Here is a 20,316-nt window from a genome sequence, read left to right as displayed (position 1 = left end):
TTCAGCTTCGCTCCGCATGTATACATGAATATGTGTCATACATGTATATATTAGGTTTTATATTTCATATATTTATTTATGCATGTGGCTATGCTTACATACATTCATGTATCAAAACTGACATTGAAAAGGGGTTTGCCATCCTGGCTGCAGTTTGAGTAGGCACAGGTTAGTCAACAGAGACTTCAGCAGGTGCCTTTTGAGTATTTGTCTGTGTTTACCCATTCCAGTACATACATGCAAATTTGCACACAAGAGGTAGTGAAAATAATACTTTTCAAAGTTTCTCATGCGTGAGAACTGACCTGAGAGAGTTACATGTCTATCGTATACCTGGATTAGGTTTTGCTTTTGTTCGTTTGAGTATTTTCTAATTACAGAGGATGTGACTTTTTACTTTTAGTTTTCAATAACTGAGATGCAGTGAGCCACTATCAGTGTCTGCAAATAAGTATTTCTCCTTAATTTCTAATTGTTTTCTAGTATCTGATTAATACAACAAAGAAATATTTACAAGAGCAGTGCATGGGTGCCTGTTAGGAGAGCTTATAATGTGCTTAGTGGCTGAGAGGAGACCAAGTCCCATAAAAAGTGCCAAATTTAGTCATGTGCAAATGATGGATAAGCATTTACATTTATTCCGGGTTCAGGCTTCAGTTCCTGGAAATGAATCTCTGTACTGTTGTTCTTACATAGGTTTGCTTTTTTGCTGTCTGGATTCAATTTTTTCTACTTGCCCATATACTACAGGGGCCTCCTTCCCTTTGGTAGCTCCAGTAGCTCAAGTCCAAAACAGTAGAGAAAGGAACACTGATTTTGAGAACCTTGTTTTACTGTCTGCAGTAGTGCTCCTTAAGCTGGACTTCAAGGTAACACCAGTGCAAGGGAATTTTGGCTCCTGCAGCAGAAAATGAGATTTAGGGTTGCTAAAATGTTTAATTTCGTCTTCGCACCTAAATCTAAATACAGACATTACTGTTCTTGCGTACTCTTGATTGTCTGGTCCTTACCCTGCAGTACTGTCTTAGCCAGTACAACGGGAGTGACTCCAGGGCTGTCTTTTTAAGCCAAGTCTGCGAGTCATCCAGCTGCTGACCATCTGGAACAGCTCCTGGGTTGGCTCTGAGGTGATCCAGCTGGGGCTCAAGCACTGCTGGGCAGCGCTGCACACAGGTCTGAGCGCCGTGTGCCTGGCCCAGCTGCTGCCCTGTAGCCCAGCTCTCCTTGTGTTGGCATGGCATATCAGGATACAAGATAGCCTGCTCTCAGTTCTTAAAGGGGCCAGACGTGATCCTCCAGAAGAGATGATGACATCCGTGTGCAACCAGACTGCAAGCCAAGCTTTTGTTGCTTGCAGAAGTATAGCTGTACAGACAGCATGCAAGCCTCAGATTTTCATAAATAACACCAAGAGAAATTTTAATGTCTTATAATGGTATTGTTAGGATACAGACATTATTTTTTGAAGCTCTTAGATAGCACTATTCTGAGGGACGCCAAAGACAGAAATAACTTCCTTGTTTTCTGAAAATCAGAGTGTGATTTATCTGACAAACAAGTAATTTTTATGTGAGCCTAGCTGCTCCATGCCTGTCATCCTTGGTTCTCTGTAGTCAGATAAAAATGCAAGAAGGTTCTTTTTAGGCCATGGTTCATCTGGCCTTCCCAGGTGTGTGTTTTTGGATGAAAACTGTGCAGCAGATCATGCCATGAAGGTTTACATTGCGACTGGCTTAGGGCATTAATGAGTATCCTCACTCAGACCCTTGCTGTCTAATTCAGTGCAGACAGTGCACAGTAATAGCAGTCCATATGTAGTCACATAGGCTAGTTGTACTTATAGCTTCATTTTGATAAAGACAGGGAAGCGATATTTCATTGATATTTTATAACAATCTGAAATACTGTTTGTTTCTTATATATAGACTAAACTGTATTCTAAAGCACAACCTTGGGAAGTGGGCAGATGATTTCATAGCTCCAGTAACAGTCCTGAACAAATGTGATTGAAGAGTTTCTGTGAAAAGACATTTATCTGTGGTACAGGGGGACAAGCTACCTATTTAGTAATTTGACTGTGTAATGTTTTGCTAATTCTTTTATAATAAAAATCCCATACTACACGATGAGGGGCTCGTAGTGCACCTTATGCCCCTACGGGGGACTACAGTTCTTGCAGATTTACTGGTAAATTCTGTCATGATTTCTATAAATTCCGCAAACAGTTGTCCAGTTTTAAAATGTAATCTTTTCTCAAATTTGAGTATATTTTGCCAGTAGGCAATCAAGGTCTTTTTAAGATTGCAACTGGTGTTGAGGGTCCTCTCTGGGAAAAGTAATGAAAAGTGGTCTTGCCAAAAGCCAGGTGAAAGCAGGCAGCTCCCACAACAAGGTGTCAGAGTTGCTGACTGCCACACTCTTCAGTTTAGATCTAAAGTGAAATGAATTTTAAAAGTCAGTAGTTCTGGGGTTATTGAAAGTTATTCTTTTTGAATTTTGAAGATCTAAATATTGCTGAAATTTGTCTATTTCCTATGAGTGCTTTGAACATGGATTTCCTTATTAGCTTCTGCAGTTTCATGGTACTGAAATGATTATTTCTATGAGGGGAGGCACTTTCTCAGACTTTTCAAACCTGTACAGATCCCTTCTCATTTGGCTTTCTTGTCGCTATTAGAAAAATACAGTAGTGAGATCTCCTTTTTCACCAAAAAAGGGCTTTTCTTCATGTTTCTATCTGTAGCATTTGTGAGGTTATCGCAGGCTGAGGTAATCGGTGACCCAACATCCATGAAAAGGATTCAGATATCTCCTCTGTGCCGGCTGGCCGAATAGCAGGAAGCGTTGGCTTTTGAAAAGGGACAGTTATATCAGCTGCATTTTCCCTCTGTAAAATATATATATAAATCTATAAAATGTAATAACATTACTTTTTTTTCCCTGTGTTCCAAGGTAGACAGTATACGATTTTATTTTCACTTAGAATAAAGAGAATTGATTCTTGTGCAATCCTTCTTGATAGGAACCAGAAACAAGCAGAAGGGAATGCAGGGGAAAGGAGTAATGTCCTGCTTATGTATAAATTGAGAAGTTCATTGGGAATGACTGGTAAGGGAAGAGAATAGCTCATGAACATATGCGAAATCAGTTCACTTTGGAGAACTAAGGGTGAAAGGAAGGGATGTCTGCTTTTTATTAAAACCTGAAACGCATTATAATTGGCTTGAGTCTACGCCCAGATGGCTTCTCTTATGCTGACATCTGCAAGAGTGTATATAAAGCAACATTAAGAAGCTGTCTCTTGTGACAGTATGTACACATGTAATTCTGTTAAGAACTAAGTCCTTTGCTGTCTGCCGTGTTGGGTCTTGAATATACATGCTGAGAAATTTCATTTGCTTGACAAAAACTAATTACAGAACATGGACTTTTTTTTTTTTCCAGAATTTCTACCACCTATGAGAAGTTCTTAGGGACTTTTGTGTATTTCTGTTCATCAATCATAAATTCCGAGGCAGCTTTCCTTTCCTTCTCTGTCTTTCTCTCTTTCTTTTCCTTCCTTCTTTGAGAGGAAGGAGGAGGGGGGGAGAGGATACAGAATATGAACTTTCATCTTATGTTGGTTTTCTGAACTTTAAGTGTAATTATTCCAAATTTTCACATGTGAATTTCACATATAAAAATGAGTCATTTTCCTTTGACCAATGAGAAGATTAAATGTTAGTAGAACACTCCTATATTAAACTGGTAGGATGATGACAGTAAATATGATGCAATTAATATATCTCTTGGTCTGTTCACTTGTATCTGTAATTCACAGATATAATACTTCTTAAAATAAGCTGTCAACTTAATTCTCCTTTCTTTGTCAGACAACAGGAAAATTAAGGTCAATGGCACCAGGGAACCAATTGAGTTTAAGACAAATCAGTGGTTTGGGGCAACAGTCAAAGCTCATAAAGAAAAAGTCGTGGTAAGTCTTATGTATTTGGTATTAATTTGGAGATAATGTTTACCTTTTCTCAAACATGTATCTTTAATAGATAGATGGAAGAAGAAAGTCTATGATTATGCATAATTTATAAAGCAGATTATGTATATAACTTGAAAAAATCAGTCTGTAGAAACAGGTTGAACTGATAACTTGAGGATACTGCTGCCATGTCAAAACAGGAGAATGCTATATTAGCTATGGAACCAAATGATAATTTTTTTTAAAGCAAATAATGGACCTAATTTTGAGACACAGTAATTATATGAAAGCTATATGCTTAAAAATGTTTTAAATATGAAGCTTTATGAAGGATATTAAATGTAGAATGTAGAGAAATCCAGTAATCTTTTAAGATCAGTAAGTAAGAGAGCACTGACCTATTTTGTCATGTTTAAATTGTTTCAGACAGCTGTGGCATAGGGTAGAAAAGAGCTGCAAAAAAGTAAGGGTATAAAAGCTCCAAGTCTGGTTGGGCTTTCCAAGTGCAGTGTCTGTATTCCAGTTTTGCTGAGCATTTTCTCTGCTGGTAGAGGAGCCTGGCATGGAGTGAGCAGTTTTATTGCTTAGTAAGGCAGTGGTGATTTTGCTTACACCCAGGCTTTCTGTTTGCAATGTAGTTTACACTGGGAATGCTGCTGAAATCATTCTGTTATGAAGAAATCGTTTGATAATGTTATAATTTTTACAACTGCAGAGCAGTAACTTGTGTGTTGAGATTTGCTTAGAACTTCCAATTCTTAGTTAAAAAGTATTTACAAGGGAAGAAATATCTAACGGAAGTGCTTTCCCTGAAATAGTATGCCTTGGGGTTATTAATCTGGAGAAGGATTTTGACATAAAGCAGGTAATGAATAAAGCATCACTCTGTTCTGTTACAGAGCTAGCATGTACTGTTAACTCCGTCACTTGTGTCAGTGTTACCACAGCTCTCAAACTTTGTGTTCCATGCCTTCATGTACCATTGTTTTATACGTGCACTTTCCATTTAAAAGCTAGTTACACAAAGAAAGTGTTTGTAAGAATATCATCTTTCTAAATTGTCAGTGTGAAAGCCATAGAAGCAGCTGAAGATTTTTCCCTTTGTGTACTCTGCTGAAAGTAGTTCACAAACCAAAACAGAGTACTACTTAGTTACCATTTGTTGAATCTTTATCACATGAGCAGAAGACCTCATCACTGTATTGGTACTAACCAACCATAGTTTTGCTTCTCATAACTCTTCTCAGATAAAGTTTGAAACAGAAAAGCTAGATATTTTTCTTTTTTGTCTACAGTGCTTTATAGAGGGAGAAAAATAAATTGTTATCAAGGTGGCAGAAGCTTTTTTTTTTTTTTTTTTTTTTTTAAGCTAAAAATCCAATCATAAATTGCCTTATGTCAACATTTATGTTTATATATGATTCTTCCCTCCATTTTGCTCAGTGCTACAAAACGTGCCTCTGCTTCATAGGATGCATAATTCCTCTTTGCTACACTCTGGTTTTGCTCTCTGTTTTACTCTGTAAGCTGTCCTAGGCAGGGGCATGTCTTAGAGTCCCTGGCCTTAACCCAGTGTTCCAGAAGCTCAGACTGTTCCAGTAAGCTCTAAAGCATTGGTTCATCCAGCTGGAACTGATTGCAAAAGTAAGGCCAATACAGTAATGTAAATAAGAGTGCCTTGCCAGAGGGCTTCTCGTTGCAAAAGAGAGACGGGAGGGTTTGGTTGTATCTTACAGAGGCAGGGCTGTAGGGAGAGGTAGTATCTCCACCCCACCACCCCTGCCATTGAAAAACTTTAGGGCACAAGAACTCCTAAAGAGTTCCTTGCATACCTGACAGCTTTTGATTTTTGCTTTTACAAGTAGATGAGTTATTTTCAAAAGATTCTCTCTCTACACAGCTGCTATATCTTTTATCCTTAGGCTGTCACATTTGTAACACCACCACTGGAACACAGAAGATGAAATACTAGTTTGCTAAGCAAACTAAGTTAGCAAAAAAGGTTTTCACTGAAGGACTGACAAATGCATTACAGCCATAGTGCCTCTGTAGAGGTGACAATTGTTGTTTTGTTTTGTTTTGTTTTGAATAGGAAGCCGGAGTTCATAAGACAGCAGACAGCCTGATGGCTGCGCCAGGCAATGTGACACAACACTCTGACAGATCTCCTTCTGTTCAGAAGAGGAAAATCAAATAAATTCTGCTGAAGCGACCGTTACCTTAAGATGTATCAGGACAAAATAGGGGTGTCTTCAGCCAAATATATGTAACGCATAGCTTAATCTAAGGGACTGATTCCTGTGGAGTGAGCAGTTATAGAGCAAGCATATTACTTGTGAAGCACGCTTAGGGGGTATTTGTAACATACACTTAAATATGAGTTGTAGTCAGATTTCATCTGCTAAGTGCTATAAGCAAAAGATCAGACTCTATTTTTCAGGTTATAATGGTATTCTAAGAGCCAGAGGACCTGCATTTTCTTTCATCAATATGTTATGACCATTCTGCGTGAATGATACAATACCAGAGGGAATCCTTGTAAGCTGCTTATTTAAAAAGTGCATTTGTCAAGTACATTAGTTTAAGAAAGGTAATGCATGTGATGTGGTTTCTGTTTTGGTAGGCTTGTGCTCCCTTATATCATTGGAGGACTCTTAAAGACAGCCCAGAGAAGGACCCCGTTGGCACCTGCTATGTAGCAATTCAGAACTTCAGTGCCTATGCTGAATACTCACCTTGTCGCAACAGTAAGTATTAATAGAAATCAGCTTGTGCTGGAAGAATTGATGCTGAGCTCAGTGTTCTCTTGCTTTCAGTTTTGTTTGAATGGAAGTTACTGTATGTTATTATTGCATTGGATGAGGCTTAAAAAGAAATCAGCGTTAAATTGTGTGATTGAAATTGGAAGCTTTATTGTATAATTGAAAGAGGAGAAATTAAGGAAATTAAGCTCATGCAGTTGTAGTGATGCAATGTAATTGGTTCAACTTAAATGGCTTTAAAATGTAGCAAACAGATCTAGATAAGAACCAGACAGCATTTTAAAACTATTACTCATGCTCATACTGAGTATAAATCTCTCATCACAGGATCACCATCAGAAGACCAGACCCCACACAGAAACACACAGGCCTCTATTACCATTCATACCAGTATCACCCGCAATAGTTCATTTATGAAGAACTTCCAGCATGGAAGAAATCTACACACATTATCACTGCTGTTCACTCCTTTCCCTGTGCTATTCTGAGTATGTCCCCCTCATTCCACTGTAGTAGTGATTTATGGGCCTTTCTTCTTGAGGAATAGGAAAAAATAATGCATGCATGTTTAGAATTAAGCTCTGTTACTTAGAAGTCTACAGTAAATTCCACACATCAGATCAAATCAGTTGTTCATCCTTTTTGGCATTCTCTGTCTAGACAAAATATACTGATATTTTTTTTTTAATACTCTCACTACCTCAGTGCTCCAGATTATTAAAATCAATAAGAGGTATCTACAGACTTGTCTGGGCTAGGCATATGGCAGTTTCTGCACTCACAGATCAGAGAACTGTTTGTTCAGTAACATTTCTGAAGGTACTGTGTGCATGATATGATGGGCATGCCTATCCCTTCCTTGGGAAACCCCCAAAGCAGAGCTACAGTGCTGCTCAAGTTAGTGAAGACAGGGTGCTCTTTCAAGTTGTGAGTGGTAGCCAATAGCAGAAGTCTGTACATCATTTCTTGTCATGATACCCACTGAACAGAGAGCCTGCTATTGCCAGGTGCACATGAACTGATTTCAAAATACACCTTATGACTGTTCCTCTACCTGAAATTGTGCTCCTACTATCAATTCTTTTGTGTATTATTTGCCAAGAAAGTACTAGGCATGTTACAGGAAAAGTAGATAACTTCACGTAATTAAAAGATCTCTTTCCTGTGGAGATCTACATTCAGCATTCATATAATGTAGCTGGATTTTCCTGACACCTGACAGATGCATGATAATGTAGCCCAGTAATGTTTTTTGTGGTCTACCGGAAGGCCTGCACACATAAATGAACTGAAGTAAAGCTCTAAGCTGAACTGTGCTGCCAAGTGTTTCTTTCATCTGCTAATCCTTATCTCTGAATGGACAGATACAGAAAGCAGCTGAAGCTGTAAAAGAAATGCTGCCCACAAGATCTACTTCATGTATTTCTGATGTCTTACTGGACCTGTGCCAGAAGCTGATGCCATTTGGAGAGGAATTTCAAGTGGTCACTGGCATCAGTTTCCCATCCTGCAGACTTCCAGCACTCCAGTGCTCGTACGGAAGCTCTAAAATGGGTGTTAACACACGTTGTGCAATTATGAAAGAATTTAGACACAAAAGAGGACAGAAACGGGAAAGATGTTCTTGCGTGAACAAACATACATCTGGAATAATATTATGCTTAGGTCACAGGAGCAAAATTGTATAAATTACAAGGGTGAGCCTTGTGAAGAACAGGTGTACCTTTCCTTTGGTGTGGTACTGGTAATCGGGATGTTATTTAAATGTTGACCCAGGCTGAGCCATCATCCACCGTGTCAACATTTCTTGAGTACGCCTTGAAAATTCTTATTTTTGTGTTTATGGAAGAGCAGGTTGTGGTGACCATTTTCTGTCTCCAGGGGGGAAAAAAAACCTTAAATCGAGTCCTTGGTAGTTGTAATAAGAGTCTTTTCTGGACAGTGAGAGGTTGAAGTCCCTAGTAGGTCCAAGTTTTCAAAACCTTTGTGAAGGGACTACATGTTCAATGTCCTGCAGAAGACCTTGGTTTGCTTTGCTTCTTTAAAACAAACAAACAAAAAAAACAACCTTCTTCTCTCTTTTCTCATATTTTAGTAGTTTTGTTTTTGCAGCCATACACTTCTAGGGGTGTGTATGCTGTCTTCTGCACGCAGTATGAAATCAGTAAAATGCTTCTACTTTCATAACTGCAGGCAATGCAGATCCTGAAGGACAAGGCTTTTGTCAAGCAGGTTTCAGCTTAGATTTTTACAAGGTAAGATTATGCCACTGAAATATCTGACAAAATGTATTTCTAGTATATCGACACACTGTCCTAGTAATCAAGAGTTTATGTTCATGCTGTTGCATATAGAAGACTTTGCTGGAAGTTACTGCAAGTTTTACTGCTTTGTAAGATTCAAAGTTTTAGAAAAGAGAAATAAAAGATGAAAAAATATTACCATCAACACCTGTTCATCTGTTAAGTGCACTCTAATTTGGCTCTCCTAAGTCTATATTAATAGTCAACTAAGCCAAATATTGTATGTGATTCTGTCTTAGTGTTTCACACTTCCATTGCTTTCCAGAGGCCTGACTTTCAGGAAATAATGGGCAGGAACAACAGTCTTTTTTTGAAGCCAAACTGGATTATATAATGATGTTTTTGGAGCCAGACTAATGATTAAGACTGTTCTCCCGTGGAGGTGGTAGAGGAAATGTGGAGTGAAATAGCTAGTTGTTCTTACATGCCAAGACAGTCCAATAAAAATATTGTGGACAAAGAGTATTGCAGCTATTGTTATTATCTGCATCAGGAGCCTACGTGTCTTTCACATCATTGGAGTTGCTTTCAGTGTTATGAAACAACATTGTTATTCACACTGTTAATATTCAAGTACTGAAGACCTCATTGTAGGCTATACAGAGCTGTATTTCTCTGTAAAGCTGTTGCTTCATTGAAATGTGAAGGCACTCTCTTGTGCTGAATTTGTTTTAGTACACATAATCAGAAATTTTTAGGATGCCTTGTTAGTACTGAAAAAATACTGGCTTGATTTCAAATGAAGATATGCTGGGCGATGAACTTTATTATGTGAACTTTATTTAATCATTGGTTTTCCTGATCATCCATGTACATACATCCTTTCCTTGACCAGGGCTGTTCTCTCTTGTCATTATTCTGAGATTCTTTTGATCATTTATATTGTTTTTCCATGCATGCTTCATCTTGTGTTCTTTTGTTGTGTAATTTTATTCAATTATGCTTTTTGTAGAATGGAGACCTCATAGTAGGCGGGCCTGGTAGTTTTTATTGGCAAGGTATGTTCATCTGGCTGGTTAACTTGATCTAAGAAATGAAACATAAAGTACTGTGGAAAATGTGGTTCTTGATTTCCAGTATTTTCTCAATTTAAGATAACCAGTCTCTGGTCTATTTTCAATAAATATAAATCAGAGGAATTCTTTAATACACCACTGAGAGTAAAGAGAAGTCAGAGGAAATTCAGACTGTAGGCTCTATAGAGAGAGAAGTAGAAATAACAATGTTTATGTTGAATGGTTTAGTACATTTGCAGTTTAATTAATAAGCCATTTTCCTACAAATACTCTTATTTTTAAAATAGCTGATAATTGTACAGTAAATTGATATTTTAAATGTTTTGTTTCTGAACATAACCTTTTATTGCTATCTGCATATATTTTTAGTGTATTTATGGCATCACTGTAGCTTTCCAGATGTAACTTCTCATGTAGATGAAACCTGAAGTAATTCTGGAAAAGGAAAAAAAGGATATCTTTGCTTTAACTGTTTTTGATGTTTGCGACATAGCTGATTCCCAGACTCTGCCTACCAAATTCCCTCTTGTCAGCTTAATCTGTATGTGTTTTTTTTCATTGCCATTAAAAAATGGAAGATCTAGTTGAGTATGATGGTAGGGAATGCATGGCTTTGAATTTTTTGTAAGAAATTACTTCCATTTGTCTATTATGTCTGTACTATGCAGCTTCAAAAGGTTGCTGTTCTGAAGAAGCTGTGGCTCAAAAAGTTTGACTTCGGTTTGATTCAGCACTGTGAAATGAAGCTGGAGTTGTTTATGTGATGGTTCAAAAGAGAATCGATGCCTTGTGTTGATTTATGTGTAGTCATGAGACTAATGGGAGAAGTAAGACTGAGAGAACATGCGCTATACTCTTGGTTTCTCTTGTGTTCTACTAGCTCTATTTTGTGGCTGTCCTTTGTGTCCCTTTCATTTATGAAGCTGTTTAAATCCAGGTCAGGTAATCACTGCAAGCATTGCGGATATCATCGCAAATTATTCCTTCAAGGATATTCTGAGGAAACTGGCACGAGAGAAGCAAACAGGAGTTGCACCACCCACATATGATGACAACTATATGGGTAAGCTAAGCTCTGTCTCAATTAGCACTGTGTCCTAAAAGCATGGGACTTATATAAATAAGAAAACAGTTGTGAATTTGAGCACATAATGTTCAAATACCATTGCACAGCAGCAATGCTAGTAGTTTGCTGGTTATTTCAGTGAGATGAAGAACACTCTAAGTTATGCATAACACATTTTGAAAGTTGAGATCTTAAATGTCTCACTAAGGTTTTTATTATTATAAAGAATAATTTGAATTTAAAGTTATTTCTTGCTTCAGTTGTAAATTTTACATACCAGAAGTCTGAATTTATTATGTAGTAGTAATATGAAAAAAAGGGCTTTTTGTGTGCCTTTTACCTTCACAAAAAGTTTTCTTGGTTCACGTATCTCTGCATGCTAGACAGATTGTTCCTCACATAATTATAGAGAAAGATGCAGTGGAATTAAAAGGCAAAGACACATCCTCTCATCTCTGCCCATATATTTGAAATTAGATGCTGATACAATCCAAAAGCCTTTACTTGGTCAGTATCAATTATCATACTGATTTACTAAAACCTCAGGAGGTGCTTGACTGTATCTTTGGAAATCTGTCTTCCATGAGTACTAAAAGGATACTCACACTGTGGTGGGAATGCTGAGTCATATTTTGAACCAGTGATTGAGCACCTGGTGGGAAGGCAGGGCCAACCGAGGGAAGGGAGCCCAGGTGTATGCAGTGCATCTGAGCGACTGGAAGGGGTGCAGCCAGGATCCACCCCTTCACAAACCTCATTTAAAGGTCAGTAGTAGAAGCAAGAGTATTTTCCTGAAGATCCCTGTGTACCTGAGGCCTTCCAAGGGTAGGCAGCTTTTGTTCTCTGTTTCTGTGTCCATGGCTACTGTATTTGGGCTTATCCTCACTTGCTGTAGCCTGGGACTTTGCTACCCTGCTATTATTTCTGTGCTTTCCATTGCCTTATAGCTGTACCCATGGTGAGCCAGCCAGATACTTGTTTAACATGGATTATCTAAAAAAAAAAAAAAAATAGTGCATTGGATGGTCACTGGGGCACCTAATACACTGAAAGAGGAACTCCTGGGGGAAACCCTGAGATTCCTGGGTTCACCATGGCTGAGTGCTACTTGGGTTATTGAAGAGTGGAGTAGTGGTCTATTATTAAATCCCCTTTGTTAATTGAGTCATGATAACATGGCAGTTTTCCTCTTCTTCCCACACAGGTTTAGAAAGTGTACATTCTGATGAGCAGATGAGAAGAAAAATCTGTTTGTCTTTACATATTTTTGGAAATAAATGGTTTATTAAGTTTTTTGCTTGTAATTTATTTTTAAACAGGATACTCAGTAGCTGCTGGGGAATTTACTGGAGATTCTGAAGAAGGTAAGAAGCCACGTACTTGAAAGAAAACCATCTGGTTCTGCCTCTATTAAGTTCTTCTCTTTGGGTCTGTATGCAGGAACATACCTTTTATTCATCTGAAACACTGTACCTAATATTCCTAGAGGCAGATATTCCTTTAGAAGGTGTGTGATGGCAGAGCAGAATTTAAGTAATCCAAAAATCCGAATCTGCTAGTGTCCATCTGCATCTATTCTGCAGAGCTGTGACAGTATCAGTAGGTGAAGCCAGCCAAGCTCACTGAATTTCACCAGTGTAGTGATGACTACTTAACAGTGAAACCAACAATAGAGTCCTGCACAGTTCTTGGTTCCATAGTCAAGCTGCATAGAGGCTGCTTTACCTCAGCACCTGGGTGACCAGATGTGGGTTTGGAAACATCTGCGTATGTTGAAAGCACACTTCTGACTTCCACATAACCTCAACAGCTAAGTAGAGGAGATAGCATTCAGTAGCTCCTGGGCTGACTATACCAGCATGCTTGCTCTTGTTGGTGAGAGCAGCTCTTGGCTCTGTAAATGTTTCCCTAGTTGCAGTTCACGTGTTATACGGAGAGGATGCCTGGGACAGCTCATTAGCTGACCCTTTTCATACAGAATGTTTTCCTCCACAAGCATAATAGATCAGGTTTCCTATGCTGCTGGTCCTCTCCTGAGCCTTGTATTTCACAATGAAAAATGAAAGAATTGAATTCCTGTTATTAAAATCTGAGTTTAGAGCAAGAGAACATTCTACAGGAAGATTAGTGTTCAGTTGATCCTCTGAATAAGGAAGAGCTGAATGCACATGGGTATGTGTCTGAAGAAGAATCACACCTGAGATGTTTTTAAAGATTCTGGGGCCAAGTAGGTTTGATACAGGACAAAGCTAGTCAAAATTTGCAGTTAGCAGCTGTCATTCATGAGGAAACAGGCATATCACAGAGTTAGTAGCAGTGCTTAAAGATGTCATTACTGTTGAATCTGGTGTACGGGGAAAAAAATCTCTCTTTGCATCTGTCTGTTTCAGAGTATGTTTAACTAGAGATTTAGCTATTTTCAGAAATTGTACAGTATTTTGAAACAGTTGAAAAAAAAAAAAAAAATCTGTGATCCTTGGTGTTTCTTACATTTAGAGCCATGTATCTCTTGTAATGCTTTCTGACTGATCATTAGCCTTATGTAAAGAGTAGCTTTCTTGAGGAGATAAGCAGCTCCTTGGTCCAAACTCACAAAGTCAATACAGGCTAAGTACATTTCTAAAAATGAAGCCAGCTCTCCAGTGCTGCTGCTGCTTACTTTCTATAAAGTTAGTTTCTTGTCCTGTGCCACTTTAGGATGGAAAAAAATAGACACTATTTTGAGTCTGATGGTACAGTGTGGGGTAGTTGCTGGCACAAAGAATTGCAGCATTGTCTGACCCAGTAGTCCTTTATTACTCTTTCCATCTCCCTTAGACCAAATGCTTATAACTGCAGGGGAGTATATGAACACAAAGAGGAATTGATGAAGAGGAATTGGTCAGTTGTGGCAGATGTCTGAGATGCTCTGGTGTATGAAACTCCTGCTCTTCTGTTATGGATATATATATCCTAATGAGGGAAGGTTTTGTTTTATCTGTGGCTTTGTTTTATCTGTGGCTTTGCTCTTTATTTTGGTAGTTTTTTTTTTTTCTCCACTAATTGTTTAAACTTTGGCCTCTGTGCAGGATCACATCCCAGAGGGCAGCTTAGTCCAAAGTTTCGTGTTCCAATTCAATGAGTTCTCAATGCCACTCACCAAAACTTGCTTGTAATGCTTTTAGATAGCTATTGTGTGCACAACTTATCAAATGCTCTTGTGGCACTCAGCCCAATAACAGATGTGAGAAAATGTTAAGCAGCCAGAAGGAAAAGAAAAATTTGTAATGACAATTGTGTTTAGCTTTTGTATGATGCTGTATGATGCCACAGCTAATTCTGGTTTGTTCAATCCACAGCTGTCAGGTAGCAAGTTGAATTGTAGGAGCGGCTGAACTGTAGGAACAGCTCTGTTGTGCAGTACTGTGCTGAATAGCACTCAGGAGAAAAAGACCTTTGTCTAGGCATGGATGAGTGTATTCAACAGTTCATTGTAATATTTCAAGCAACTAGATGCACTGAATGAATGTTAAAATCTCATGAATCTCTCTCAGGTCTTGAAGTGACGTGCAGGTGTTTCTGATACAGATAACAAGCCAAAATCCTAAAGATTATGTATAAAGAAAGATTTAAGTGGTCTAGAATGCATGTTGCATGTGCTACTCAGACAGCCTAACCAGTTCACTGCTGATCATTTGTATTTCAGAGCTGGTTGCTGGAGTCCCAAGGGGTGCACAGAACTTTGGCTACGTATGTACTGGACCCACATTTTATCCTTTTTTATATATTTTATAATAACATTAGACTCCTCAGAAGCTTAAAGGCTACGTTGTTTTCTGTCTCTTAGAGCCTAAACTTTCTAATCAGAGAAAAGCGCCGCTGACTTTCACTCCCAGGCTTACCTGGCTGGGTTGACCTGCCTTACTGGCCTGGGCTTTAAATATTGAGCTCTTGCTCAGCTCTGAAGACTATTTGCAATACCCAGTTACTGGCACTTTTCAAGTATGAGTAGTATCCCAGTTCTCACTGAGTGCTATCAGACCTTGGCCTAAGCTATCCCACAGACTACAGCATTTCATGTATGTTCTTTCTAAGTATATCTACTGAATTCCTACTGCAAAGAGTGGTGATATACAGTTAGAAAGGAAGTGAAGGGAGGTGTGTGGATACACACCTATTTCCTCCTAGGGGAAAAAAGAATCCAAGTTTCAGGTCTAACTTGATTGCGTAGCAGCCACAGACACATTCTCTAGTCTTGTGACCCCAAAATCCTTTTGTTTGGAACTTATTTAAACCATTTGTTCAGAGGCAAGTTGTGTATGTACACATACATATGTACGTGTGTGTATGTATATATTCTATGTATATTATATACATTTACATATATAAAAATGTATATTTAGAATTTATATTTTCATGCTTAATAATGTAATCATTGATTAGCTTATAGTCTATGATTTGCTGCCGTTCACAGTGTCTGGTAAGGATGGAAAATATTTTTTCCCTCATTTTCTTCATGGAAGGCTTGAGACTCATAAAATTTAGTGATGTATGCAAGATGAGGAAAACTGTGGTGCAACAGAAAATAGTTGATGTATTTTTTTTTTATTTCCTTGAACCATCCTTCAGTGTCTCAAATTGTGATGTTATGCTGTATCATATCTCTTTGTGCTTGAAACTTTTCATATCTTTCTTCTGTTAATAGGTCTCAATCATTAATTCTTCAGATTTGACCTTTATACAGAATTTCACCGGTGAACAGGTAATGCCAAATAACTATGTGATGAAGTATTATATATCAAGAGGATATAATTTCATCAATTTAGTTTCAAGACTATGTAAAATATTTGTCTTTTAAAACTAGTAACCATTGAAACAAAAGAGGTTTATCAGTAAGACTTTTTAAAGATGATATATTATATGAAGCCTATCTGTTTTTTATTTCCAGATGGCGTCTTATTTTGGGTACACTGTTGCAGTATCTGATGTTAACAATGATGGGTAGGTAACCAGATATATTCAGCTCCACTGAACGTTCACAGAAGCAATGCCTGATATTTATTAATAAACACAGGTTTTCAGATGCTTCATACCTCATACCTTCTCTTGACTTCTTTCTTTTCTGCTTGTTTGCATAGGTTTATCTTTGTGCACTTACAGTGGCACAGCTGTTTGCTAGGTTGGGCGAGTTTATCTTCCTGAATATGTATTAAATGCAGTACAGTAGAGCAGATCTCAGAAAACATCCAGATCGAGGTACAGTGAATTAAAAAATGCAAGCTGCTGATGGTAGATGCAATTTCATTCTTCTGTTCTTAGAAGCAATTAAGTCTATTCGCATGCAGATCATTCCAAGCCTCACTTCTCAGTTTTAAGAGTTTTTCAGTATCGCCCATTTCAGCACCTGCTGGTTCACAATCCATTTTCATCATCTAGGGGACCAAAGAAGTGTCTGTGGCCCATCTCTGTTAGGGTGGCCATTGTGCTTGTCTCAGAGAATGCTGTGTAACTGTCAACACCGGGATTCAAGCCCCATTCAAAAAATCACTTGCTGACTTTGAATTTATGTAAAATGATATTAAATGCTTTGGAAAGTCAGGAGTTTAGTAAGCAAATATTGATGCAAGCTTTCTAGGAAGGAGATAAAAGTCAGTGAGGCTCACAACTTTGGAAGTCTGAACACAGTTGAACCAGGATTATATTTAGAGCTGTGTGTACTCTCATATATTCCAGAATGTCTCAGCTGCACCACCGTCGTGTTCTTGTGATTACTTCTTTTTAGTGGCTTAAAAACAGTACATTAAATAGTTTTTTTTTTCATATGTTACTGCTATAGCGTTGCTTCCCATCAGGAACTACTAAGCCCTTAAAAAGCTAGGGACACAAGTAAAGAGAACATTAACAAGGTGGTAAAATATTGTAGTTCCAAAACAAAAACAGGAAAAAAAAAAATCTTCAGCAGTTTCAGTGACAGCTTTGCACTAGTCAAATCTTTCCAGGTTTCTGACATTAGATTTTGTCGTTATCTTAGCTTTCCAAAATTCCTGTTTTTCTGATACAAAAAGTTGGGGTTTTTTTTGATCTCACTGAAAGGCATTATTGACATGAAAAAGTGGAGGAATACCAATCTTAGTTACAATCAGCATGCCTTGGACTTTTAGGCATCTTATTAGTTAACTTCTCACTGAACCACATTATTTCCCATGCGGGTTATTTCCTGTGAATCATAGGGTTACTCTGCAGGTTTCATATTTTCTGTGTGAAACTCTAAGACCACAGTTTATGTGAATAATGCAGTCAAATTGCTGTTGAGGCCTGTGTGGTCTCCCAGCCTGTCTTTAAAAACAAACAAACAAAAAAAACCTGACTCCCTCTGAGATCCAAACATTGCACAGAAAACAAAGCACCAGAAGCTCTATGTGATAAGTATGTCTGATTATATATGTAGTCCATTGTTGCCAATTTGTGCATATACTCGATAAAAAATTTTATCTGAAAGCAAGAGTGAAGTGGGAGGGGAAATTAAAAAAAAAAAAAAAGCAAATAGGAACTTGTTACTCCAAATTGTGTGTGTATGTGTGCAAATGAAGATGAAGGAGGTTGAGACAGCTTTACCAGTAGCAAAAGCGTCATCAAGTCTTACACTGAAAAGATTAATGAGGATGATATTTTGTTGTAATGAGGCTGATGACACGGCTCTTAGATTAAGTTCATCCTAGGAAACCGTGTTATCAACCTTCTCTAGCAGTTCTGCAAGTGTTCCTGGATGTCTCTTGCATTTATATCTGTACTGCATTAGGGCTGTAAGCAGAACAGGGAAATTGAGGGCATTGTTTGAAATACCCTTTAGTTACCCAATAATAATGAGAAATTTACTATGAAGCTTAGCAAATCAAGCTGTGCCATCAGCTTGCAGACTGCATTCCTAGTAAAGAGGAAAAAAACACTCTCAGTTTGGACCAAAACAGTCCAATAAAATGTGGAATAAGTTGTTCACTGGTCTTTTATTTGGCCTATATCAAAGCTTTCCATAGTAACGCTTTGACCTCTTGACGATTCCCATACTCCTGCTTTTTGTTACACAGCAGGATACAAAGAATCCACATATAGTCCTAGCTGGTAGTCAGCTTGCGCTTTTTAAGTGTTTTTTCTGTGCTGGTTGACTGGTTGAGTTTTGTTTGCTTGCTTGTTCTTTTAAAAGAAAGGAAGCAATATTGGCTAGTTACCTTTCTGGCATGCTGGCATGAAGATAAATATACCAATTGATGTTAGCAGCAACATCATAGTGTGGTGATGAAATGAACGTAAATATAGGGTTCAAAATACCTCTGCACTCTGAACTGCACTTTATGATTTAATATTACTGTCTATGGGCAGTAATATAAAATTGTCGGAGGGAGAATTCCTACTTGCAGTCTTGTAGAGAAGTTATTGAAGCAGCTTTTCTTGCCCTGCTGAGTTTGGACTCTGAGAGAGAAGAGAGAAAGCAAGAGAGTGAGAGGTGTAAGGCTTTGGTATGGATGGGACATGTAAACAGCTGGAGCAAAGGGAAACTAAGTGCTCTGGTTGCTTTAGGTAGTTCTGCTGCCAAAAGCAGTTCAGAGGTAGGTCACTGTATGTGTGCCTAGCTCCCATCTTTCCCTCTCGTAACTTAGTTAATCTTAGCTGCTGAGTTCTGGTCCAGTCCCCTGTACTACTCACATTTTCTACAATCATTTTAATTTCTTCTAAAAAAATAGAAATTTTCCTAGAAAAATAACACAGGACCATGCACTTTGATCTGAAATGCTAAAATCCTTATGTATGGACTCTAGCTCTGGTCTGTTTGCATTCCATCTCAGCAGGTATTTTTGTATTGTATTTAAGGTTAGGAATTTTTGTCCATACTGGGTAGTAGATAGTCTGTCTGCCTCTCTCTCCACTTTATTCACTCCAGGTATTGCTGTGCAGCCCAGAATTTCAACATGTCTACTTGTTTTGCACTGATGTAGTGGTAGCTTACTGGCTCTGAATCTTTTGGATCCCTATCACTTCTAAAAGTCTTACCTTATCCTCACAATCCTTCATTTGTAGAAAGCCAATTGGAGCCAGGCTCATCTTTTACCTCTTGGTTTATACAGCGTGTAATACCATGGGGTCTCAATCTCAGTGGAAACATCTGCACTGTGGTGTCATAAAATAATAGATTACAGTACTACTGTGCAATGCTTTTAGTGCATGCTGTACGTAAAATAACTTGTGAGGGGAAAAAAAAAAAAAGAGCATTCATGATCTAAAGTAACTTGTGAAAAAAGAACACTGTTTCTGTTGTTGCTGTTGTTTCGTGGCAACAGCTTTAGCTGATGTGCTGTCCAAACTCTTACATCTTCCATTAGTAGAAGGCTTTTGATGTTTAATGTAGCAGGAAAACCCCACCTCTGATGTTAAGTCAGCATCTGCTTCCTTTTTTTTTTTTTTTTTTTTTTTAATTTTTAATTATCCTTACCGTGGGGTAATATTTGACCTATAAAGAAGAACTGTGTGAAAGTGACCTAACATTGAGTTACAGTTTCCTTTATGGAAATCTACTATAAAGCTTTATAGAAAAATAATATTTTGAGAAGTACTTTGTCAAAATTTCTGGAATGTGCAAGTCCTACAATATGTTTAAAAGGTATGTAAATGGGATGTTTTCTACTAAATTTTATGGTATACGTCTTAGAACCACAGTATACATCTGTGTTAAAGAAATACCTGAGCTACTCATAGCTCATATATATATGAAATATATATATATTTTTTTCCTATCAGGCTTAGGAAAAATAATGTAGAGCATTTTTCAATAATTGGTTTATTCATGTCTCTGAATACGTCACTACTGAGAATATGATTAATTAAGAACATAAAGTTTTCCGTGACTTTATAAAGTTAGAACAGAATTTCATGTTAGAGCAAGAGAATGTATTCTCTAAATTTAAAATTCTGGAATCAAGTGGTACAAGTTCTTTGCAACAACAGAGTTCCTTGATATGGGTGACCACTGTCATGAAGATAATGGTAATTTTCCCTTTAGCATACATGGGCTTGAGCAATCTTCAGAAAGACATCTGATGCTGTTGTTTCATATTTCAAAATGTATTTATTTGTTACATATCTGTCAATCTTGTTTGATTTTGTTCTTTATTGTCCAGTAAAGGGTCTCTTTTCTGCCAAATAAATGTTGGTAGCATATTTCAAA

At 37.8% G+C, this 20,316-nt stretch overlaps 1 protein-coding gene across 1 annotated transcript in view; it reads left to right on the top strand.

The window, feature by feature from the left end:
- The window catches only part of ITGA8 (integrin subunit alpha 8), a 94,843-nt gene that overhangs the window by 6,668 nt on the left and 67,859 nt on the right, over window positions 1-20,316 (top strand). Inside the window, exons 3-11 of the mRNA XM_042888940.1 lie at window positions 3,873-3,973; window positions 6,597-6,720; window positions 8,929-8,990; window positions 9,991-10,036; window positions 10,992-11,117; window positions 12,440-12,484; window positions 14,806-14,849; window positions 15,805-15,861; window positions 16,048-16,100. Of these exons, the coding sequence (XP_042744874.1) occupies window positions 3,873-3,973; window positions 6,597-6,720; window positions 8,929-8,990; window positions 9,991-10,036; window positions 10,992-11,117; window positions 12,440-12,484; window positions 14,806-14,849; window positions 15,805-15,861; window positions 16,048-16,100 (658 nt within the window). The remainder of the gene's footprint in view (window positions 1-3,872; window positions 3,974-6,596; window positions 6,721-8,928; window positions 8,991-9,990; window positions 10,037-10,991; window positions 11,118-12,439; window positions 12,485-14,805; window positions 14,850-15,804; window positions 15,862-16,047; window positions 16,101-20,316) is intronic.

This window comes from Lagopus leucura, unplaced genomic scaffold, assembly GCF_019238085.1.
Source record: "Lagopus leucura isolate 7727_CA_CO unplaced genomic scaffold, USGS_WTPT01 Super-Scaffold_100157, whole genome shotgun sequence".
Classification (NCBI taxonomy): domain Eukaryota; kingdom Metazoa; phylum Chordata; class Aves; order Galliformes; family Phasianidae; genus Lagopus; species Lagopus leucura.
The sequence above is the reverse complement of the archived record's forward strand: the minus strand, read 5'-3'. Positions and strand labels throughout refer to the sequence as shown.